Source organism: Scomber scombrus, chromosome 12 (assembly GCF_963691925.1).
Source record: "Scomber scombrus chromosome 12, fScoSco1.1, whole genome shotgun sequence".
NCBI lineage: Eukaryota > Metazoa > Chordata > Actinopteri > Scombriformes > Scombridae > Scomber > Scomber scombrus.
This window is the reverse complement of record NC_084981.1, coordinates 9505671-9531356: the sequence shown is the minus strand read 5'-3', so window position 1 is coordinate 9531356 and position 25686 is coordinate 9505671. Positions and strand designations below refer to the sequence as shown.

At 41.7% G+C, this 25686-nt stretch overlaps 1 protein-coding gene across 2 annotated transcripts in view; it reads right to left on the bottom strand.

The window, feature by feature from the left end:
• The window catches only part of arid4b (AT-rich interaction domain 4B), a 39208-nt gene that overhangs the window by 9002 nt on the left and 4520 nt on the right, over positions 1-25686 (bottom strand). For both annotated transcript variants that reach the window (XM_062429930.1, XM_062429931.1), the window contains exons 3-16: positions 18224-18334; positions 14208-14273; positions 13756-13846; positions 12186-12265; positions 11766-11857; positions 8979-9120; positions 7687-7766; positions 3934-4010; positions 2608-2756; positions 2449-2521; positions 1608-1702; positions 1401-1498; positions 1015-1213; positions 670-890 (exon numbers count right to left, since the gene is read on the bottom strand). In XM_062429930.1, the coding sequence (XP_062285914.1) occupies positions 670-890; positions 1015-1213; positions 1401-1498; positions 1608-1702; positions 2449-2521; positions 2608-2756; positions 3934-4010; positions 7687-7766; positions 8979-9120; positions 11766-11857; positions 12186-12265; positions 13756-13846; positions 14208-14273; positions 18224-18334 (1574 nt within the window). The remainder of the gene's footprint in view (positions 1-669; positions 891-1014; positions 1214-1400; positions 1499-1607; positions 1703-2448; positions 2522-2607; positions 2757-3933; positions 4011-7686; positions 7767-8978; positions 9121-11765; positions 11858-12185; positions 12266-13755; positions 13847-14207; positions 14274-18223; positions 18335-25686) is intronic.

The following is a 25686-nucleotide window of genomic DNA, read 5'->3' as shown; positions in this document are numbered from 1 at the left end:
GATAGCTGTTTGTTTTTTTTTATTTTTATAAAGATTAGAACAGAGCAGAAATCAAGAAGAGCTCAGCCATGTTTGTGTGCACTGAGTGAGTGAGAGGCTGGCCACGGTCACACAGTCCCAGCCAGAGTGATAGATAGAGACAGAGAGAGAGAGAGAGAGTGATAGACAAAGAGAGGGAGAGAGAGACAGAGAGAGCACAGCATGACATGCCAAGTGAAGGGTAGCAGTCAGGCTTTGGTGCTCTAAGATGTCTCTGCCAGCTGATGCCGACTAAGCCACGAGAAATAATAATAGCACAGAGGGCAGTGGGTAAGAGCTTAGTTAGAGGAGAGAGTGGAGCTTTCCTCTCTCTGTACACTGGTTAGCAGGTAGAGGTGGATTGTGGGTATACTGGGTATTAGTGTCGTTAAGGTCAGAAGGGTCACTGCTCCTCATCTGCTTACGGCCTCTTAGGTTTTTACTGCCACCGAGGAAAGTTAAAGCCTCAGGGGCTTTTTTTCAGCATCATGGTGCTACTGTGTCTGGAGAAACTTTGAAATATTGGAGGTCAGATTGAATAAGTGACAGTTTCTCCATGCAGGAGCCCCGCATGGAGCTTGTGTTTTAAAGTTTTTTTTTTTGGTTTTTTTTACCGTCCTGGTGGAGGCACCGTCCCTTCAGACCACCTACCCAGAGTTGTCCTTGCTCTCCTGCTCCTCGTCACACTCCTGCTTCACGTTCTCGGCTCCGATGCGAGACGTCGAAGAGCCCTCGTCCGTGTCTCCCTTGTGGGGGCCGTCCTCTTCCTCTTCTTCCTCGTCGTCCTCGTCCTCTTCGTTTGCGCTGTCCTTGCCCTCTGCTTTTGACGTTTCGGGATCCGTTTTGTTTCGTGTCAAATCGGGTTTCTCCTCCTGAGGGAGAGAGAGAGAGAGGGAGGGATGCTTTTAATATAAAGACGTACATTGTCTGGAGAGTAAAAACAATGTTTGGATAAATACTTCATTTAATCAAAAAGTATTTTTTGGTAGAACGCACCTTGCAGACGACGGACGGCACGCTGCTAGGTTCACCCTCTGCCTGTGCTTTCGGCTCTTCTGAGCTGGACGATGTGGGAGCTGTGGCTGCTGCCTCGCCCTCAGACTTCACCTCTCCCTTGGGACCCTGCTTCAAAGGGAGGTCCATCCTGAAAGTGATGGCGGTGGAGGTGCAGTATTCCTCAAATCCATACAAGTACCTGCATGAAAGCACAAAACATTTTATTGCTCCTCTCCTCTTCTTCGCACCTGCACTGAAAGAAGTGTGAGGAGTTTGCTAAAAAAAAAAACCCACTACAAACTGCATGTCAGTGTTGATGAAAAACTACAGAGTGGATGTCAGTGTTAAAAGCTTTGAGTAGTTGTGGAGGCAGGGTCTGTACGTACTTGCGGTAAGCACATTTGACATTGTAGCCAGCGGCTGAATTGAGCACGGGGATCCCCAGATCCTGATAGACTTGTTTCCAGATGGCGCCGCTTTCAATCTGCTCCGACGTGGACACAAAGGGAGACAGATACAGAGTCAGTCAACATTCAACTGCGACCAAAAATCAAACAACGAGAAGAGGAAATGGCTGTCAAAGTGGCACTCACGTTGTCAAAGCCTCCCAGTTTGTGCACCAGCCTGTAGAGCTTGAACAGGTTGAGGTTCCTGTAGCCCAGAACAGGCCGCTTGTTGATGGGAGTACCTGAAGAGGAGAAACGAGGACATCAGATGAGATGACGAACACAAGGATGCAGTTAAAGTTAGAAATCTGATGTAAACCTTTTTATGAACATATTTTATAAAGCTAAAGCAGTGGTGGAGGAAGTATTCAGATAATTTACTTTAGGAAAAGTAGTAACACTGTAAAATAAATGCACTCCATTTTAAATGTACCTTAACTAAAAGTTCAAGCCCTCATACATTTTTCTTAGGGATTGTTGATATTGATGCATTCATTTATAAGCAGCATTTTACTGTTGTAGTTAATACAGGTGGAGCTAATTTGAACTACTTTACATACTGCTGGGTCGTTAAATCTGTAACAGTACATCATATATTATAAGCTTGTCACATTTTGCAAGCTGTCAAATAAATGAAGAGCAATAAAAAGTAGCATGACTCAGGTAAAGTACAAGTACCTCTGACAGAAGAGCAGTATTTCAGTAAATGTACTTCATTTCATTTCACCACTGGTTTTCAGAACATTTAATGACCAAAATGAATCAAATAGCAGCCACAAACCATATACTTCAGGTTGTGAAAATGAGTAATCTTTGAATATTTAAACTAGAAAAATGTGTGTTTAGGGACAGCATTAAAGTCTGCAGCGCGAGAGTGATAAATGAGTAAAGGAGGTGGGGAATGTGAGAATGAGACCTGACCTGGAAAAGAAAAGAAAAACCAGGCTTGTTTTGAAGAGAAGCAGCACTGAACTGGATGCAGACTCACCTCTGTCCTCCATGAACTTGTATAGCTGCTGAAGAAAATTCTCCCTCTCCTCTGGGAATGGTTCCACTTCCTCCTGCAGACAGGAAACAAGACTAGTTTGAGCATCATTTTCCTCAGAGTTTGTAGAGATAAGAGCGTGCGACTCGCTTCTTCACCTACCTCCTCCTCTTCGCGGCTTGTGTCTTCTTCCTGCTCCTCCTCTTCGTCGTCGTCGTCCTCTTCGCTACTGGAGCTTTCCTCTTTCACTTCTGTCTTCCAAGTGCCGGGCACGACCAGCTGCTGCTGGAACTCCAAAGCTGCGTCCAAAGCTGTCAGACACACAAACAAAGTCATTACATACTAGCTACACCCAATTAGGGCTGCATATCGTCCCCTGCTGTCATAAACTAATTTGTGTGTCTTTGGCATTGTGGAAATGTATGTGTAAAATAGTTCAATCATTTTGTAGAGATGAAAAGAATTCCATGCTACATAAACAGAGATAAGACGTGAACAGATGTTGTCTCAATCACATTCCTCTTTACAGCTTGCACGTAAAATATAAACAAATGTAAAAAACAAGAAATCAAATATCCAAAATTTCAGACTTCCATTTTTTTAGCCTAGATTTAAACCTCCTAACATCTGTCTTTGGGTGTTTGGAGGGTTATGAGGAAGCTGGGCGTGCTTGTATGTGTGTGTGTGTGTGTGTGTGTGTGTGTGTGTGTGTGTGTGTGTGTGTGTGTGTGTGTGTGTGTGTGTGTGTGTGTGTGTGTGTGTGCGCGCATGCATGAGCCTGATAGTGAAGCAATCAAACATTTAGTAATAAGGAATGAAACCAGATCACCCTCCAGGCAAAATACTTTAACTGACCATCAGTGCTGATTAACAAACACTCCTGAAATTCCTCTCTACCATCTCTACTCTGAAAATAATAGACCCATATATAAAACTGGGAAAGCGAAAAAAGACACTGACATAAACACTAAGAAAAGCAGCCATGGAAGAAAGCAGCTTGAAAATCTGTCAGGAGTATCTGCAGTGACGCAGAGCAGCAGAAGCATTCAGCCACAGTGTCACAGGTGTGTATAAGTTGCATCTTAACCACAGCCAGATGCTCGTTTTACGCTTTTGTACTGCGGAAAAAATATCAGTTATGAGTCGACCACCTGTGAATAAGACTCGCATGCTTACAAAGCTGTTTCCTAAGTGTAATTATGAAAAGAGTAGGAGCTCTGCAGCAGAAAACGGGGCCACTATATATATAAAAAGCCTGGTGAGGACTTCGAATAAAAATAGACTGAACAGCGACAGGAGCGCTGCGCCGCTGCGTTCGCCCGGAACAAAAACAAAACTTCTCTTTCTTCGGTGTGCCTCGCTGCTGCAGCCCACTCTGCCACAGTTTTCTGCCAAGTGTGTCAAAACACAGAGCGACCCTGAATGTCGGAGACTAGGTGCGCTCCATGCATCGGTTGCGTTAAGATTAAAGCTTTACTTTACACTCACCTGGTTTGAGCCCTGCGTCGGCTTTTGGAGGACAATCGCTGTTCATCTCGCGGACGTCCTTCCGCAACACCGTGTAACTGTAAAACAAAGCAGCTCTGATTAGTATTTGCCCTGAAGTGACGTACTGAGTGTTATTACACAAAGGTCAGCTCTACAAAGCGGCTGTAAGGATCCAACCAAAATATACACCGATTTTTGTTCTCCAGAATTCACACTCAAAAATAAATAGTGTAACAAAGCCAGCTATTAAAATGAAATGTGAATTCTAGGAAAGAGCGTATTAGTAGACTGATACGATATGAGGGCCATGATGGCCCTACAAGTCCACGCAAGTCTTGTTCATTAACACACTCAGGGAGAGTTTGAAACCAACAACAGCCTCAAAAACCTGAGCAGACATGACGACATTCACGCAATACTTTCTTGCAGCATCTCCTCCGCAGCTGGGCAAAGTGCTGGGCTGATTTGGCAGAGAGATGGATCAGTGAACCTTGTAAGCTGAAAGCAGTCAGAGGCTTTGCTGATGTGCCAGAGACGGTTTACTGTGGTATCTGGAGGCAGCCGTGCTGATCCAATGACTAGATTTGTCATGGAGTGATTTAATAAAAACCCAACATATATTGAAGCTATAAAGGATCACAGAAAACAGATGCCAGGATTTATTGATATTACATATAGATAAGTATCTTTGAATTTGTATTGGGTATGTTGTTAGAGTGGCACTGGTTATCCATACACGTCTACTGTATATACGGATGATGAATAAATATGACATCTTACTCACTGAGACTAGCGGAAAATACTTTTTTTCCATCCTGAATAAATATCTTCCTTCACTTAATTATTTATTCAATGTGTCAATAACACCGACATTAAGGAAATGATTCAATCATTTCTTGAATTAAATACGCTTTACATTACACATACAATATTAGCAATGTGCACTCTTATTCAAGCTTCCTGTCATAACATATACTATATATGTGGCTTTTTAAATATAATCATCTCCATTTCAATTTCAACTTAGATTTCTGAGTATATAAAAAATGTATTGCTGCATAATTTCAAACAAGACTAAGAGTGAATGCAGTACTTGGGCACACTGGTGCTTTGAGTCGACTTCTAATAGTATACTAACATGCTCACAATGACAACATGCGGATGTAAAGCAGGTTTAATGTTTGCCATCTTCATATAGAGAATTAGCATGCTTAAATTTGTTAAGTAGCAACAAATATGAAGTATGTATTTGGTCACAAACCAAACTATTGGACAGAAAGGAAAGTATGACCACATCATGTTTTTAGTATTCACACTGACAGTGATTCATTTAATAGTTGTTTAAATATTTCACTGTGAACTCTGTCATTTCACTGTGGTGGAATGACAGATCCTGCTATCCATACAGCCACACTGCCAGCATGTTTAAAAACATTAAAATATACAATCATAAAAAAATCATGGTGTATGTATAATATAAGTCTGTGTGTGTAATTTGACAGGACCATCCCACTTTTTTCAAAATTATAGTTTGCGAAGCCCACCAAACAAGAAAAATTAGAAACGTCTTCTGTTTCCATTGTTACTACGGTAACCAGATCTGACAAAACAAGAATAAACAACTTCCTGAAAACTCCCATCTCCCCTCTGGATGTGACCTTGCTTTCCCTAAAAATGTTTTCCAAAGCCATTGTTTCTACGGGCACGTCGAACAGTTAGCGCAAACAATACCAAACCCTGCAGAGGAAAAGTGAACACGCTGACCCACGCTGCTGTGCCAGAGAGGTCAGCGGGCTTATGGATGTGACCCCTTTTCAAAAAACAAATCACACAGGGGACGGCGAGTTAGAATAACTGGGTAATAATAGACGAGAAGAGGCTGACATGAATGATAAAAGTGCAATAACAAACAAAGATGAGTGCTGTGTGTGTGTGTGTGTATGTGTGTGTGTGTGTGGGGGAGGGGGGGTATGAGCCTTTTAAACAGTGCATGGATGAAAGGGAGCAGGGGGAACGGCTGTGTTAGATGGTAGCTAGCTCCAAAATATTAACTGTGTTTATTGGAAAGCAGGTGCAGACGGTCTAAACTGATCCATGTGTTAAAATACCTCCAGATCTCAGCAAAGATTTGATTTGTTGGCTGCTGCTCTGTCTTGGAAAATATATAAACTTTCCTCGGCAGAGTAAATAAGCAGAGAGAGCTTCTTGCAAAATGTGTGATGGTGTAGATCAAACTGTAACATAACACAAAGAGACATGCCTGATAACTCCGACTGATCCATCGCATTACCCGTGAGTAACAACAATGATAAACCCATTTCATCTTTGTTATTCCTTCCACGCTAAAAAAAAAAAAAAAGGATGGGAAGGAAACAAACCTGAAAATCTCGTTAAGAATGAGACAGATTTTCCGACTTCTTACATTACCACGTCTTGCATCTACCTCTGGATGCACTGTGCTGATTTCAATGAGTGAAATCAAATTGCCACAGAATAGGAACTGCTACAGCGTGTGCAGTGTAATCTGCAGTGAAAGCCATCATAGGGGAGCTGAGCGAGGAAATACTCCTCAAGTTAAAATACTTACATTTCTTCTCTGATTTATCACCCACTTGTCTTATCCCTCTCATCAGCTCTACCCTTCATTCGACTATTAGCCAAAATACAAGCGATAAGACGGCCTTTTCACACTTCCCTGTGCTGCAAATGTGTCTTCAGCTTGTGAATACGGCAGATTAAGGGTCATGCTAATGAGTTATGCAGGATATCTAGTGTGGAATGCAGACTCAAGGCATGAGATTAGGAGACCCAGCTGGTCTGTCACAACCCGAACCCAATGATTTTCAAACAGACAGCGAGCTAGTCTCTGGAGCAGCGAGCAAACACCGGATTCATTTATGTTGAGTGTGGGTTACGTTTCTACCCACACAGAGACTGCAGTAACAAACCATGAGGCCAGTGCAAACTCCTGACAGGACTTATTCCTCTTGTGTCATCAGACAAAATAATTTGGCTGTGTGGTTCCACACCGGGGGGCAGGCTGCAGGGAAACATACACTACCATACCTCTCCAGTCATTTTCAGCCTAAGGGAAAATAAACTAAACTAATAAACTATCTTTACTCTCATTGAGAGACTGCAGAATGTAAGCTTGAGTTCTTCCAAAACTGCAAACAATGTATCAAGGACATTTTAATCCATTAAAAAAAAGCACAATCTATGAGTCAAGAGGAGGAAATGACACTCAAACACTGTGAAACACCCTGGTTTTAAAAGAGAGTATCTATAAAAGTAAAAGCAAAAACATGAAACAAAAATACCCACACAACTTTAAATTATATTTTATATTTGCAAAATTCTACAAAAAACTACTGTGCAGCCCTTTAGCTTGTCTTACGGTATATTTAATTTCCTTGCTTAGTATTGCTAAGTAGTGCATGTCTTTCCTTTAACAAGTGTACATAGCACACATACCCCATTAAAAACCACTTAATCAAGGACTCATAAAAGGGGACGTTTACACTGGTACTAAATGATTAGTTGATGTATTGGCTGACAGAAAATGAATAACAGAACTTTTTCTTTTTTTAGCAAACAATCTGTAATCAGAATGTGTGTTTATAATGCCAATCTTTGTGCTATGTTTACCTCCGTTTTTTTTATATTTATCACATAACTAGCTGTAAACATAAGTGTTAAATAATCTACGGATTCATCATTAAATTAAACCCTTGTGCTTTGAACAGAACTCACAATTTTCCATCCTTGAAAGAGCGGACGAAGATGGTCTCCTTCTTCATAGTCACGTCTTCATGGCAGTCCGGGGAGATAACCTTGGTGAACGGAAACAAGACACAGTCGAGAGGTCAGATGAGGTGGTGTGCTGTGTGTGCGTCAGATGATAAAGTGAAGGAGGAGGGTGGGTGTCAGAGTATGAGTCAATGACTAAAGATGTTGCAGCAGAAAGGCCACGCTGATGGATTACAAAATGTGCTGTCTACAAAACAAAGACAAACAAGCGGGCAGGATGAAGAGCGATGTGGAAGGGTTGTGTGCCCACTCTTGGAGTGTGCTGCTGCTGTTTACCGGAGGCCCGGGAGCTCGACAGTGGGAGTTGTTCCAGTGCCACTGTCTAACCCAGAGGAGGCAGCGCTGGCGTTATGAGATCCTATTTCCGCCAGGGCCCTCTCCTGCTCTCTCTGTATGCAGCACACACACTTGCATGTATGTTTTTTGCTTGACTCACTATGACTCACGTTTACTTTGTTTCACTATTTCACTCTCTGGCACATATGCTGAGCTGCAAAGACTTATTTCCTTCTGCTTTTATTACCAAGTCCATTTAATATAAGCCTATTTACCACAGTGTTCTGCGTATATCATCTGTTGCATGAGACGTCTACCAGTGTACTACTCCACCCCTCTGCCATACAGTCACACAGTGTAAACAATGACAGGCAGCTGCGTAGTGTACTTCTCTGTGCTGTCACAAGGAGGCAGCATGGAGCTCAGTCAGCAGCAGGCCAAGAACAACAAACCCTGGAGGCGGGGCTGTGCTGACTACACAGTTAAAGGGACAGCTTTCCCCACCCTCTCTCCCATTCTCTCAGTCCTACTTGTAACACTTATACACAAACAGCGCCTGTCACCATTTCATTGTTAGCTAATGGTGACTCAGAGGTTAGAATGGGTGGAGAAGAAAAGATTAGGGAAAAGACTAAAACTTCAAACCGATGTTTGTGCTGCAATGTTGCAAACATGAGAGAAAACAAGTCAGAGTTTTACTTTCTGAAAAATTACAGATGTTGGGCAGCTGCTGCAAAAAGTTTGTCAGAAATTGGCTATTTCTCTGCGACAACAGTGCAAACTTCCAGCATCTCATGGTGAGTGAAATCTGAAGTAATACTATAATCCTGCTGAGTGCTGCGGTTACATAAGCAGCCATTTAGATGAGACTGAGTCAACTGGAGGACCAGCAGCTCTGGTCCTGGTTTCTTCAGTGATGGAGCAGAGCGCAAGTGAAGAAAGAGACGCTATGAGCTCACCAGTGCAGGATACCACGTGGTCTTCTTTTTGTCCCCGGTGGCGACCCCCTCCACGCAGACCACTTTGCCAAACAGATCCTCATTCTGCCGCTGATCGCTCTCTTCTTCCTCACTGGAGGATGAAGACAGCTCTTCCTCTTGGCTGTGGGAGAAAAGGACAGTTTAGTTACTGGGCTGTGTTTTAGAAAGGACTACAGTGCATGTAGCTTTGTATAAACATGTTCATTCATAACATACCATACAGTTCATAGATAACTTAATGCAGCACGGTGCAACCACAAGAAAGTTGTCTAGCAAGTTAGAGCTGAAATGATTTGCTGATTTTGATAATAGATGAAACATTAGTTAAGTAAGCAAAATGTTGAACATTTTCCTAATTTAAGTTTCTCATTTGTGAGGATTTGTGATGTGTGGATGAACATTTTTAGGTTTTGGTCTGCTGGTTAGAAAAAAAACAACTTTTTCATTATTGTATGATGTGTTGAAGACAATAACATTAACAGCGAAAGTAACCATCAGATTATAATAAACTATTATGAATAACAGTAAACTGTAACCCCATTAAAAATGCTCACAATCTCTACTTCAGAAAAGTATATGAAATCAGGTGACTCATCTCATATTTGCTGGATTCACACAAAGCTACGTCTGCCTACTCTCAAACAAAAAAGGACAAAAGTTCTGCTTGTTCATACAGCCGCAATCATATTGACATTTTATATTAAATCAATGCTATATATAAACAAGTTAGGAAAGTGAAATGGTGTGTGTCTCTCTCAACACTGGCAGGCAGAGGATTTCTGCTAAACAAATCTTCATTTAGCTGCTTTTCTCCAAGACCATTTAAAAGAACATCAAAACAACTAACAATCCACAGAACAAAATCCCCCCAAAAAACTCTAGTCTTATTATTATGTAGCGCAGTAAAACATCAGGCTGCTCTACTGATGAGCTCTCTCATTAGGATCTGTGTATTGACGAGCCGGCTCATCTCTGCTGTCTGACAGTCATCCTGATGCTTAGGCAGAGCGCTGACAGCGTCCAGCAGACAGTCGGCCACGTCTCTAAATGTGATCATGCAAGCAGTACCAGCAGGCAAACAGATCCTCCGTCCTCTCTTTATGCCTCACTTGGCCTGCTCTGAGCACAACGTTATGTACATATACACAAGCTGCCTGGCACCACTCAGGAGCCGTAAATCAGCCAGGCTGCTACTACAATTACTACAACAACACAAACAACAACAACTAAGCTGTGAATCACAGTCATAAACAAATGATGAAGCTACTTAGTGAAGAAGAGATCACAGTTCATGTAGGAGTTTGCTCCATAATAGTTCTCTTCATTTGCATAGTCATTTTAGGGAAGAGTTTCACATTTGAGACGACTGTCAACAGTCACTTAGCTTAGTTTAGCACAAAGATAGGAAACAAGGGGAAACAGCTAGATTGGCTGTGTCCAAAAGTAACAAAACACACCTACCAGCACCTCTAAAGCTTCCTAACTGATGTTATGTCATACCGTGTTTGTTTCAAAGAAACACATTGTAGTTTTTCCGATTGAGTGTTCCTTGGCCTGACGCAGCGACTTCCTGGAGTCTCCGCTGGTTGCCTGGCAACCACATGGTTAAACTAACAAGATATAATGTGTTGATTAGTGAGCTTTAGAGGGTGTTCAGACTGAAAACAGCCCTGCACAAAAACAAAGGGGCTGCAGAGGTGGGGGCGTGCTGAAAATCTGTTCCAGGAAGTGCAGTGTGAGTAACAGATCCTTGAGTAATCAGACGCCAAAAACATACTCTGACACAGCAAATCTTGGAAGATATCACAACTGCAATTATGTCAGTCAGTATCTGAACCAGATTCAACTTTTTACCCAATGACCCAGCGGTTTTTTGGTTGTTGTTTTTTTTTTTTGACGGGGGCCTCTGTGTTGTTGCTGTACTGTTGGGGTGGCCTCATTCAGATAAATGAAGGCGCTGTGTTTTTACATGGAAGGCTATGGTTGGTCTGGTCTGATTGTGGCCTTTTTGACAAGAAAGCAAATAGATACATTTCCAAAATTGTTCCTTTAAAATAAGTTTTAATTTTCTCTCTTAAAATCAACTTATTTTTCCAGTACTCTCAATCTATGTTAATCCTTGTTAAGGCATTAATTAGCACACAGCAGGACACTAGATCCAAGGTGCTAATGTGCAGCTGGGACTCTTCCAAGTCGATATTGCATCAATGTTTACAGTAATATTGACTTTTCTCTGCGTGCCATTAGCGAGGGTGTCAGAAAAAGATTATAAAGCAGTAGTGTCCTTTTTATAACAGAGAGAGGAGTCACAATTATATCCAGTGCCAAAGACCCCTCAGCAGTTCTTATTCCCTGATGAAAACTCTGCAGTCTCTCAGGAGTAAGCACATCATAACATTAAACACCCACTGGAACATTTGAGTCAACGGGGGGGTGGGAGAAAAGAATGATAACATTCAGCATGGCCGCACCGCACTCACACTGCATGTGCACACTGGAGCTCGGTGTGATGGAGGAGCTGGAGGAGGAGAGCGGGCTCTCCTCTTCCAGGCCTCAGGGACTGTTTATGAGGGGATGAAGATGAGAGTAAATCTTTCACTTAGGCTGCTGTCAGCATACTGAGAGTAGGGGGGAGCCTGTTACTGATGATGACCGTGGGTTGGCACATAAAATCCCTCCCCAATCCCCATCACAGAACCTTTTGTCATATCGAGTTTTGATATGAGCCCTGCAGGAGGTGCAGAAGTGACGGAGGACAATACTCACATTGGGTTCGATCGTCGGCCGCGGTTGCCCTTCTTGCCGATGACAGGTGTGCCAAAGTGCTCGGGGTTGGTGAGAGGGAGTCTGTCGAGTGTCTGCAGAGGAGACAAACAACAGCAAAGGACCTCAGCGTCACCTTGTCAGACACTGAACTGGAGGGCTAAAGATTTATCCTGGATCCCTTGAAGAAATTCCCGCTACGGATACACTGTTTACATTTGGTGTATTCGCTGTAAAAATCGGTTTACATCTCCTGGAAATGACACAAATTAACTTCTAAATGCCAGTGTTGGACTATCTAGAAAGCGAGTAAGTATAGAGGAGAGGGTATAAATTATAATAAATGTTTAATTTTGTGAAAAGGTGAGAGATGAGGCTTGGTGTAAAATAAACAAAAAAATGGTAGGACGGTGTGATACTTGCCTCACTCTCTGCAAAGTGACGCGCTCCTTTCAGGCAGAGAGAGGAGCGCCTTAAGGTCTTCTCATCACCGTCGTCGAACACTGCAGAGATGAGAGACACTATTAGGCTGCTGTATGTAGGCCAGGAGTCCACTCGTACTAACACACACACACACACACACAGACACACACACAGACACACACACACACACCCACACACACTGGAGCACTAACAAACTCCTGTCTGGGTTTCAAAACAGCTGCTTGTTTATGATATGTTAAAAACAAATTACGCTGGTCTTATAATGCTAAGACAGCTCCTCCGGCAGGCTGTGACAGAGTCGGCTTCAGCTCGCAGCTTCATTATAGCTTCAAGGACCATCTGCTAGACTGAGAGACAGCGCTCTAATTTCACCTCTTATTTACTCCACCGAGGACTGATTGATTTTATTTATGGACTGACTAATAACAAATTAAGGGATAATATGTGAGGGCACTACAGAGCTGGTTTGAACAACAAGGTCCAAAAATAATAAATTATACAAATTTAAAAAAAGATATTAATGATCTTTAAAAGTATAATAATAATAATAATAATAATAATAATAGTAAACATTTTAAGGAACCTTTATTTTTACTAACAGCACTACATCATCCCGCTGCCATTGTTCATTGCTCAGATGTATTGCAACAGCAATAAGGGGAAAACACTTGAGGCACCATCAGCAGTGACTTATGCATTTGTTTTCCCGTTGATGAATGAAAAGGATGAATTTGTGCCAAGAAGAGTGTTTGGAGGCAGGGGGAAAAACCCATGGGCACTCTCAAGCAACCAGCAGCTGCTGAGACTATGGATGTGTAGACTTTAGATTATCCAGCACTGCCACTGTGTACACTCAGTATATTTGTGGTTATACATTTCCCTGAGAGAAAAGAAAATACTACATATCTGTCACCTTATGTTGTATGATTATTTTAGTGTTGAATCATTAGGTGTAGTGTTGCTCAATCAGCCTCAAGAGCCACCTAAAACGGAAATCTACTTTTTTTTAAAACAAAAAAACCCAGTACTTAACAAGGGGATTACATCATCATGTTTGTGCCATTATCTTTTTTTTTTCTTAAAAGGTTACATCAGTTTAGCTTGTTTCGATTATTTCTTGCCACACTAGTTGCAGGACTCACTTTACATTGTAGTATAATGTACTTTTGGCACATCCATCTAACAAAGCTAATGTCTCCAGCTCTGCAGTTTTAGATTTAGTCTCCGCCAGAAATATTCATGATCACACAAACAACAGTAATGTTTTGGATTGTAATGATTGACCTGATGATGTAAAGCATTGCAACTTGACCGTATTCCAGCTGTGTGGTGAGAAATCACTTACAAGAGCATACTTGGGGTGGTTCTTGCAACAACTTAAAGTTCAATGCTTAAAAGAGGAAAAACACAAACCACATTGTGGAATTTTCATTGTACACAAACACGTTTTTACAAGCTAGCTGCAGGGAGAGAACGAGTCTCTGAGCGAGAGAGAGAGAGAGAGAGAAGGAGAGAGGGAGAGAGAGCAGACAGTATTATATTGACTCACCAACAGTATATATACTAGCGTCGGTCAGCTTATTGATTGTAGCCTCCTGGTAAACTCCATCCTGATTCTTCACCTCTACAACAGCACCCACCTGTGGGACAGACTCTGCTGTTATTTGGCATCTTAATACGCTAACGGTTATTACTTTCTAATGGTAAATCTAATGATGTGCTCTGAAGTAATGAGAAAACCATATTGCTGCTACAAGAATCATAATTGAGTGAAATTAAATTGCAAAGCCAGCGCTTTGCTGACTGATGCTCTCCTGCTTTTTCTACTATCACTACTGGAGGGGAGGGGGGAGGGGCAATTTGATCCTATTTAGGAATAAAATGAAGTCAAAGCAGATTAATGTGATGTCATTTAAAGTTCAGACAATTACTAGGGTGGTTAACGGCAATATGTGCATTATGACAATGCAACATCAGGCTCCTTCATTTCTCCTGGCTTACCTTTAGAGGTCCTTTGATGTTTTCATCATGAACCTCCGCCGTGGACAGATCTGGTTTAAAGGTCACCTGGGGAAGGGAAGGGAAGGGAAGGGAAGGGAAGGGAAGGGAAGGGGGGAGGAGAATCAGTAAAAAAGAATAAACAAACACATCTCTAAAAGGTCTGACAGGGCCACATCAATCCTCCACTTCAGAGGCAGCAGGTCCGCACTAACACTGCTGGACTTTATAACTGAGCGGCACTGATTACAGTGATGAGACCCTTCACGCCGCGCTCGACACAGAGGCAGGTTTGTTGTTTTAAGTCAGCACGCTTTGACATGTGACAACAGTAGTTACGAGTTGTTGGCGTCTTTACACAAGCAGCATGTGTGTGTGTGTGTGTGTGACCGTTTCATACTATGGCTACAGTGCCTGGACCCCAACTGGCAACTGTCTGGTCAGAGCCACATTTGCTGGCGCCAACTGTGGCGGATTTCAGTTATGAATGTCAGGGCTACGCTAACTGACCACCACCACTCCCCCTCGCTGCATCTACAGCCTCCCTTAAGTGAGCCACAGTAGATCATAATCTGATCACGCTGAGGTAATCTTGCATCTGCACGGCGACCTGGCAATGCTGTGACAGAAAACACCAAAAGGCACACACACACACACACACAGAGCCATTTACTGGCACATATTCTCCAAGCAGCACGTGTGAAAAGTGTTGAAGCCGCCAGCAGCAGCACAGAATCTGTTTAGTATTGAAAACGCCCCTCCCTGTATTAAATATCAAAGTGCTTCTTTTTCTGTTTCCTGGGGGAAATTAAAGTAATTTTTGAGAGCGTGTGCTAGTAAAATAGTAGCATAATTATGTTGGAGACCTGGCTTTTATTGACTATGATCGAGTCGAGTATCAGCCGCCACACAGGAGCTGAGAGAGACGTTAAGCACCCCGACTCGGAAAACAAGCCTCCAGGTAACATATTCAGACAACGCTCCCTCCCTCTCTCTCTCCATCTCCCTCTCTCTCCCTCTGAATTCAAATATAACAACAGCAGAAACAGCAATTAAAGTCTGGCTGTGAAGGCACGATCAAGACAATGAATGAAAGTAACATGCTGTAAGATGCTTGTTGAAACATTAGGTCATAAAATAAGAAAGGGAGGAAGAGAAAAGGAATAAAAAGCTTCCAGAGGCAGCATTTCACCAGTTCTGGAGATAATAACATTCCTGCCGCATGGAATAAAGGAATTCCTTTCTTCACATGGAGGAGCAGGAGGCTCAGCTCTCTGCAGACTGAGGCAGGGGTGAGTCTCGCTGTCCAAAACCTCAGCTAGAAGATGTCAATAACACCTGACCCTTCTGACAGGCTGCTTCCTACCTGAGAGCTTTAGTCCCTGACTGATTTCAATTGGGCACGCAAACTGTACGACTACTAGTACTGAAACACTTGAATAAAATATCAAACCATCCTGGTGTTAGAATAAAAATAGTATGATCAGTTTAGTCGATTATGTTAAAAAATTCTTTCTTCCAGTCAGCCAAAATAAAAATGTTGCTTAGCAGCAGGATGTTTCACTACAACGACATTCAAAATGGTTAGTGAGCATTTTTCCAATTTGAAAATGCAAGACTGCTATATTTCTGCTTACTTGATGTAATACTGAACAGAACAAAGAACGAGACTAGGTCAAAACCAAGAATATGGCTGCGCTGTGTGTGAAATGTTTGAAGATACACGGTTAGATCTGTTTGTTTAAATGTAATATTACATGGTAACCTCTTTGTCGAAAAATCATGAGCATATTAATCACGTGTTGTTCAATGCTGGAGAAAATTAGGATGATTTAATATTATTAATTAACTAGTTTTTTTTAAAGTAAAATGTCTGAATTCGTACCAAAATATATTTTAACATCCAACTGAAAATCAGTCCAACATATTTTTACACACTGAATAAACAGCATTTCCGCCTTATATTTAAATAAAGAGCATTTATCCTCTATATTAGGAAATGTGTGATAGGCAACATGACGAGCATATAATGCCAGTTGACAGTACATTCATTACATGCTCTCTTTTGGGACACAGGAACACTATTTCTCTATAAAATCCTTATATCAATAATATATGAAATTATGGAAGCTCTTCACAGTTCAGCAGCTGTTTTACAAGCAAAATGGTGCTGTTAAACAAAATCTTAAATAAATAAATAAAAAAGGGACCAACATGTAAGAGCTAGCCTATAAAAGTTGGAGATTTTGAAGGAAGTTTAATGACAGAATTAGGGCACATTAATAAAAAATGAGGACCACTGCTTTTTTCTTTTTTTCTCCTTCTTTTTTAAAGAGAAAGAAAAATTACAACAGTCTCGAGCCTGGCTCACAATCTCCGCCTTTGCCGCCATCTGATGCGAAAGGCATTCTGGAATACTCGGCTGTCCCAGTCTGTCAGCTGACCGGCGGTGTAACCAGTAATCAGTCAGTCGGTGACTCAGTGACACAAACATTCGGGCGTGTAGGGCTGGCCTCATTGTTGCGGTCCAGCAAAAAAGAGAGGAACAGCAGAATGAGCAGAAGAGTGTAAAATATTCTGGCCCCATATAAATGTGAAGATGTGACTTGTGGAGGTGAAAATAAATAGATAGTTCCACTGAATCATATCAATTATATTAAAAAAAAAAAAAAAAAAAGGAGTTCAAAGCCATTTTCACCTTTTTAAAAAGTCAGAGCTTCAGTGCTGCCTGTTAACTACTAAAATATATATTGTGAAGACTAATATTAAACTGTTCCCATGTGCCATCACATCCATTATAACTATGATTTAAGTGGCATGTTGAATCTGTCGACAGCATTCTTCTTACTGTGCTGTAGGTTTAGTCCTTCCTCACTGATCATATGTGTACTGAACATTTCACAGTGAGTGACGCTGATGTGGAGCTAAGCGTCTTCAAGCACAGATCATCATCATCATCATCATCATCATCATCATCATCATCATCATAAGAATGTCACATATTTCTTTTCGCTGATTTTTTACAATTACTCAAAAGACGGCGTCCATATGCTGCAACAGTACACTTTGATAAACAAGCAGACAGAGATTAATGAAGCAAAGAGCGAAGAGAGGGATTCATTACAGTGAAATATTCACGTTCGCAACAACCATTGAATAATTGCCATGTTTCAACATTTGTGTAACAGAGCTCACATTCGCTTTACAGCAACCCAAAAACAAACCCCACACTCAACCAATTAGTATGCTAATTCATTTATGAGCCGAGACTGTCCTATTAGCTTCATTTTACCCCACAGTGTTTAAACTGTGAGTGTCACATGGTTTACTTTGCTGTGTTGTTTGAGACAAAAAAGGAACATCATTTGATGATTTCAGCTGGCGTGCCAGAACGGCAGATCATCGCTGCTCTTTTGTCTCTACGGGGGGAACTACAGTGCATTGACACAGTGAAAAGCCAGCATCCAATCTTTGTTCCTCCCACACACTCTAGCAGAACGAGAGACAAGCGATCTGTCTCTATTGTATTATCCAGATGCTCCAGCCCCACTGGGAAATGAGATACTGTACAATGTGCATCGTGCAACGCCTTCATCAGCAAGGCATATAAACCGGTGAGAGGGGGGGGTAGTAGCCATGCCAGGGTGAGAGGGACGTCTGATGATGTGATGGGTACCTGGTGGGTTTAGGCCAGACCCTGCATCTGTCACAGCTGGGCTCCTGATCAGTTCTTCCTGATGTATGAGCATCATTAACAACATAAACCACCTGGTAGAGCTCCACCATGCAAACATAACAGCAGGATTTTAGCCAATACTGGACACAAGAAAATAGTTTAAATGCTCAGTCTCAGAATAAATCAAACACAAGGATCTTCTATGTCCAGTCTACCCTCTCTGGATGTACAGTAAGGCCGAGCTGTGTGATCCCGAGCCCCAATGCGCTTCCCTTCAATCGCAAATCAGACAAGGCAATACATCTTTAATTTGGGATCATGAGCACTTTGAAATGTGACTTACCTTGGCCTTGACTAGCCTCTTGGCGGTCTTGATCTTGGCCTCACAGAACGCCCCTCGGTACTTGGCACTCACATCCGTCCCTACCGTCAAGTAGGGGGGCTCCTCTAGAGTCTATGGGGGTAAAAAAAAAACAACAGGAAACCAGTGAATTCAAAGCTTTTTTTATATAAATATATATATATATACACACACTGACAGGTGTATTCTCAAAGCTCGGGGATGAGCACACACATACAAGCCTCACAAAGTGTAGGCCAGAAAACACATACCATCTGCTCTGGGTATCGGAAAACAAGCCTCTGAGGGAGCAAACAAAAAGGCCACTTCACTACTGCTTTGATGAGTACAAAGAAGAAGCTATCTGTAACACATAGCACCATCTTGTGTCATCATTGGATGTTTATCAAACCCTCCCCTCATGTACGAATACAGATTTGTGTGTTTGCGGGTCGTGTACTGTGTAGATGAGTTTAGTGAAAATGTCTAAACTAATGTGTGTATATTTAGACATGTCTGTAGAGTGAGGGGCACAAAGTGGACCACGCATCCTGCTGACAGGACACATCGAGGCTCATCTCAATATACATGACCTCACGTGTGCTTGAAGAACTGCACAAGAAAACACGTCTTCTTATTTTCTGAATGAATGAGTGAATGAATGAATGAAGTGAATGAATGAATGAATGAATGAATGAAGTGTATTCATGCGTGTATCTTTCAACAGAAAGACGTCTGTGTTGATTATTACTCTGCAGAAACACTACTCCAAAGAACTTATGCATATTTTATTTCACACTAGAAGCTACTTGTATATTCTTTCAACTTTTTCTATAACTTTTAAAACAGATACAATTCAAATATATAAATCATAAAGATCACTTTGAAGCTCCTAACAGCTATCCAATCATTCCCACGTGAAGGGCGAAGAGTTTACAGGTTGCCTTTGCTACAGTAAACGACAGCGGCGGTGAGCAGTGTTTAAAGCAGCGAGGAGGAACTAATCACTACAACCAGCTGCTGTAGTGTTTCTGCTGAAATGTGCCGACTCCCATCGCTCTGTGGTGCGTACTTACACCACTACTCAACCGCTTCTCAGATGGTGAAAGTCCAAATCTGAGAGATTACAACCTTTGACATGTTTTAACTGTTTGCAGGTGCGCCTTTTCTTTTTTTTTGGTCCGAGCCGATCTGAAGGAATGTGTAAAGAGTGAAAAAACCTGGAGCGGCATGAAAACTAAATATAATCCATCAGTTTTATAAAGGAGTTCCACATCGATGGAGTGCATCCGCAGAGGTGAACAGAGCAGCTTTGGAGGGGGAAAAAAAAAATCATCAGCTTATCCTCAGCAACATTTTGCAGCGCCTGTGAAGCATTGATTGAACATAGCTTTTGAACCTGTGTATTTAGTTCAAGCTGAGGATCGAGGATGTCCCCGTTCTGCCCAAATCTCCACCCTACAACAGCTACACAGAGACACTCCACTGTCCATGAATACCAACTTTAAACACATTATGCAAAACACTAAAGGAATGATATGATGGCTGTATTTTCATATTACAAGTTACTATTCATCAAGCACATTGTTGAATTGAATGGGTTTTATTGTAGACCTGCAATAAAGGCAAATATATAAATACTTGATCAGGATTTGGACTTGGCAGATACTCAATATTGAATGTGGAAAGGGATCAGGGCCACAAAAACATGATCAGGACTTCTATAATTTGTGCCATGGCTAACCTGCTGTTAATTTACTCGAATTCAACACACACGCACAAGCACAATGTGGCCTTTCTGCAAACGTAGATAAATACGAGCCGCAGGTGAGGTCACCAAATCCACCATCAAGTTCAAATAAAGTTGAAACGTTTCATATCCGTCTTTTTCCTTATCTACCGCTTCTCTAATTTAACGGCAGTTATTCAATTCTGGGTCCAATTTAAAAAAAATGTTTGGACACGATCTGATCTGATAACACTCGCAAGAGGTGATGAGGCATTAATGGAGATGCAGATTATTTAAATAGTCAGACTACTGATGTGACTTACAGTGTGTGCTCGGTGCTATTCATCATACAGGTGAAACAGTAACTGTCAGCCAAATAAGAAAGCAGAACAGCCAGAATTTGGCTGGCATGTAAATAAGGTGCTCCGATTCATATCAAAGGGGAGAAGCAGATAAAGCTCAGTGCACTAAAAATAAGAGTGGTGTTTTGCCAGCTGTAATAATACCGTCCAGCTTTGTGAAAGAGGACTGTTAGACTCTGCTGACTTAAAAGTGTTCTTACATGTCGTTTTTCATCTTCTTTCATTAAAAGACTTTCACAAAACTAAGATTACAGGCAGGGTGCCCTCAACACTCCACTTAAAAATAGTAAAGCTGTATCGGAGATGCACCATCGAGACAAACAGTCTTCACATGAAACTTATCTCTGTGGTCTTAATGACGCTAAATCATAAAATAACTAAAACTGGCTGCAATTATTTTGGAAAAAAAGGACTTGTTTGTTCAGGTATCAATTGCATCTGCTGTGCTCTGAAGGCCACGAGCCTGTCACAGTCAAACCAGGACAGGGTCTACGGAGTCTCTGGGGTCCTGACAGATTGGATTAAGGGGCAGAGTCCAGTTCACTTCAGCCTCCCCACCTCTCAGATAAACACCTCATTAGTCTTTAGTGCAGTCTGGCCTCAGCACCAGCTGCCCTCGCCAACGCCAGGCTTACATGACGCAGCAGCCATTTCCACTGGCTGACCGGTTCTCCTGTCAGTCAGGGGAGCAACACGAACCTGGACCTCTACTGTGCAAAGAGCTGCTCCGGCTCCTCTTTCATACGCAATGATACTCGTCTCCTTTCACTTCCCCTGCTCTCAGCCTTTCCTCTTCTTAAAAAGGAAGTCATGCTACTGAGTCGACTGGTCTGACGGCCCATTATTCCGAAACCCCAGATAGTTTGAAAAACTTCCTGTTGGACCCAAAGCCCATTAGCATGATGGCCCGTTATTCCGAAAACAAAAGCTCTGAAAATACATGTTCTCCCTGGAGTTTTTAGCCCTTACTATCTTTGTGTGTTTTGACGTGCAAACGCAAAGATAGCATTTACAAAATGCTTGCTAACTCCGGCAATTTTTGGAGCAAAGGACATTTGTTTTCAGGATAACAGGCCGTCAGACTAATGGGCTTTTGGTTCAATGGGACATTTTTGGAACTGTTGGGTTCGGCCCCAATGGCCAGTCCCCACTGAGTCAGAGAGGGCAGCTTTGGTTATCTTGACTTTGGCAGCCAAACCTTCCCATCTTAACAGGGCGATGGTGACAACACATTACTGAGGGCCAGAGTTACATTTGTCACGCTCACATGCCAAAACAAATAGAGGACGGTTTGTTGTTTCCACCGATAATGCCCCCGCCTCCCCACATTCAGCACTATGAAAGAAAATACCATTCCTTGGATTAAATTGCCATTTAGCCTACAGCTGTCTGGAGAAAAACACAGACTTTTTTTCCCTCCTCTTTTTAATATTTTCATTGCTTCTGCCAGTGCTGAATAAAAGACAATGTTTCCCCTCTGCTCAGAAGTTCAACCAATGGAGATGACTAAGCTCAGAGAGGCGGAATTCCTGCGCCTTTGGGAGGTGTAACATCCTCTCACTGACTCAAAGTAAACCAAAACTCTAATGATAGTCGCTCTCACCTAAGATACTGTCATGAAAAGAGGAGAAGAGCTGTATTTAACAAGAGCCTGGAGCGCCACTGCAGCTCCAGCATGCAAAGTCAAAGTCACGGTAAAAGCGGAAGTACAATCGAGGCCGGCTCTTTGGCTATTCACCTAGTGCCACTGATGTGGAAAATATTCTCTGGGCGCACGTGCTTGATTAAACACATACAAATGTGACTTGGCATGGGGTGACAAAACACACCTGCGGCTGGCGTGTACAGAAACAGGCCTAAACTGCTCTTAAACTATAGATACGTCACATCTGAGAGGAAACAATTAATATACTTACACAAGGATGTTCTACTCAAATATTATAAATCAGACATAAAATACAAGCTTAACTAAGACAGGCACCTAAAATCATTTTTTTGTTGTTTTTAATTCTAACCCTTTCTTTCGTGTTTTTTTCTATTGTTGGTCTAATTATTATTAATGTCAGAGGTGAAAGTGCACCATAAACACATCCTGGCTGGCGTCATTGAATCACACACACACTTTAAACAAAGAACCAGCATCTCATCATTACTGGTGATCCAACGCCTACTCAGCGTTTAAGCCTTTTTAGTCAGGAAACAAAAAAAAAAGCAATCCAACAACGTTAAGTCAGAGCTTTGAAATCAGTCCAGATTCACCAAAACAAAATATACTGAAGTGGTGACACCGGCAACAGCAGAATGAGATCAGTTTCTGCTCAATAAAGACGCTCAGGTCATGAAAAATTTAACAGTCGGGCTCCACAGAGCGCTAGCTGAAAATAAGCTGCTGCTTATAGTGAATTTCTTGGACAGCCTGAATGACTTTAGCATTTTCATTCTACAACTCAGTAAAAAAAAAAAAAGAGGCTTTCTGGCACATAACAAAAGGTTAAAGCTTCAGAGGATACTGATGGCACAGTGGTGACAGGCTACAGGTAAACTGTAGATTGTAGTTTCAGTGCTCAGGGAGGGGCTTGAGAAACCTCTGATCACTCACAACCACAGACTGCAGGCTGCTGGCCCAGGGGTGCTGTCACCTGTTAGCATGCAGACACACACTGCTAATGCACAAAAGCTTAGTCACACTAATTTATGTGGCTGACATTCAAGAATATGTTTCCAGCAGATTCACCGTGCTGAACTCTCACCTATGAATTCATATTATCAGTCGATATTTGATGCATTATTTCAGATTCCCCACATCGGACCCATGAACGCCGTCTTCCATGTGGAGCGTGGGACAATTTGGCTGAGCTGAATCAAAGTCTTTTCTGCAACAAGCCCTTTAAAAATGTCACGGTGATTGTCGACAGCTGCACTCATATTATTACAGAGAAATAACTAATAAGCAGCATTACTCAGAGATGACGTAGAACCTGATAAGATTAACAGCCAACACACAACTACAGGCAGAGCTTGCTGCATCATCCCTCCAACACCAAAAAACACTCTACTCTGTATGAGTGCCTCGCCTCAATGCTTCTTTTGAAGTTGCTCCTAATGATTGTGAGGACAATTTGAGATCAAATGACACTACAGTGGTTCAATTAAAATGTTTTTTTCCACATCTGATCAGTTTCAGTTTACAATGGATTTTCATATTTTGCATACTAAAAAAAAAAAGAAAAAAGGGTGTCACTGCTGTTGATTGTGTTCCTCCTGAAGCTGGAATGTCACATGCCGGAGGTCGAAGTACGTTTCAAGATGATGTCAAGACACAGACTGGTTTTTACTTAGCTGCTGGTCCAGTTCAGGGTGGCAGAGATAGGGTGACACAACACTTAAACATCCCAGTCAAATTACGCAAACTACTCCAGATATCAATGTAGAAATTATTTTCACAATATCTGTACAGGCACATAAAACTGCACCTCTTAAAACGGACTATTCAGACACTAAATAGCAATATTATACAGTAAACAATAGGTTTTGACCCATTATATTGTGTTATAATGAATAGGCTTGTAGGCTGAACAAAGGAACATGCAAGAGGCATGCAGGAAAGAATTAAGCTCCCTCCCAGCCCAGCTCACACGTACAATAATCCTGCTGTGAATCACCTCTTTGTCCAAACCAGAGTCACCACAATTCCAGTGACTGGTGCTTCGGCAGGAGTTGCCTTGGCAATGCCATGGCAGCTTTAAACTAGCAAAAAAAAAAAGCAATTGTAATACCTTTGGTTTACGCACTTATTCCTCAAAAATAAAGGGCAGTCCAACTAAATCTGCTCCACATGCAGTGTCACGAACAATTCAAACCAAGTGTTGAAATGTCAAAAATGTAATAAAAGGCTGTATTCAGGACCTTAACTTTAACTTTTATTCAAGTTTTTTTTATGAATCACAGATGCACAAATGACATTTGTGCACATAAGAGCATAATGAACTCAAAGGTGTGGACAAGTGGAGGATGCAAATTCTCTTTTTTGCATACTATATGCCTTTTGGCTGAGTTGTAGCAGACTCTATAGCCTCAGTATGGATCTCAGCACTTGATTTCAACTCCAAAAACTCCTGCAATACATACAATTCCACCGAGAGGCAATGAGCCTGTGACGCTTCCCTCAGTTAATATAGTGGATTATTTAGCAGTGCTACAGGGTTACCTTATTTTCACACGATTACACCATATTTACACATTATTGACTTGGCAGTGTTGCAAAATGCTGTTTTAAACCCCCACACACATGGTTTGCAGGCAGGGACACCTTCAGCTCAGTCAAACAACTCACAAATGCAAAAGTATGCACCACGTTAGCACTGCACTATATTATGCTAACCAACTCTGGCAGCTGCAACTCATCTGCAGGAATAACTTGAATGAATATATACATTTCATTTCTACAGCGCAGTGTTTTTTCTACTCACGATCAAAAGCTGATCAATTACTGCTCAAACACCCTGTTGTAACTAACTACTGATAACTACAGTAAAGTTAACTTAACTATGACACTGCAAAGTTATACATATGGTGCCAAAGTTAAAATTAGGGTTGTTTGTGTTTTTAATAACACAAACGTAGATGACAGATGAATTGATGTCCTGCACATTATATCCTGAATAGTAAAAATATTTAGCATGTGCTCAGACTGCTGGAATTGATGCTTGAGACATTTTTAATTGATCTAGTCATGTCGTGGAAGTGCTGTAATTGAGTGCATCCACCATATTACTTCTGCTGGGGCGAGTATTTTTTTCTTTCTAGTTCAAACAATTTTACAAGATATTTGCAGATTAAGTTATTAGATGGATTAGCCTAAAGTATTCAAACAATTATCCAACACATTTGTCTTCCTTTAGAGTTTCTAATACTTAGAGTGCTCTCTCCACAGCACACAGCATATAAGCGCTGTGTGCAGCTGATGAGGGAAGGTTGTACACCATAAGCCAAAGTGACATGAAATGCTAAGTGAGCATAATGAAAAATTGTCCTAGTTACAAAGCAATTTACAGTTGGGGAATATAGCAGATGTTCCTATGGAGAGCAGTACAGTTGAATAAAGTGAGTGCTCCTGAAGCGTCAACAGAGCCAGACGCCTCAGAGCTCTATGAAAACAACAAATGCTACAGCATTAAACCAGAAATGTCAATGTGAAAACATCAGTCCTGTCAGCGGTAATGTGAATAAGCAAGTGTAAGCATAATAATCTTCTAACTGTGTTTCCCCTATAATTGTTCAGGCCTGGCAGACTGCCAAGCCAACGAGAACCCCCGACAGGCCAAAAAATCTTTTGTTTAATGCCAAAAATAAAACCAAATGTACATTTCATTCAG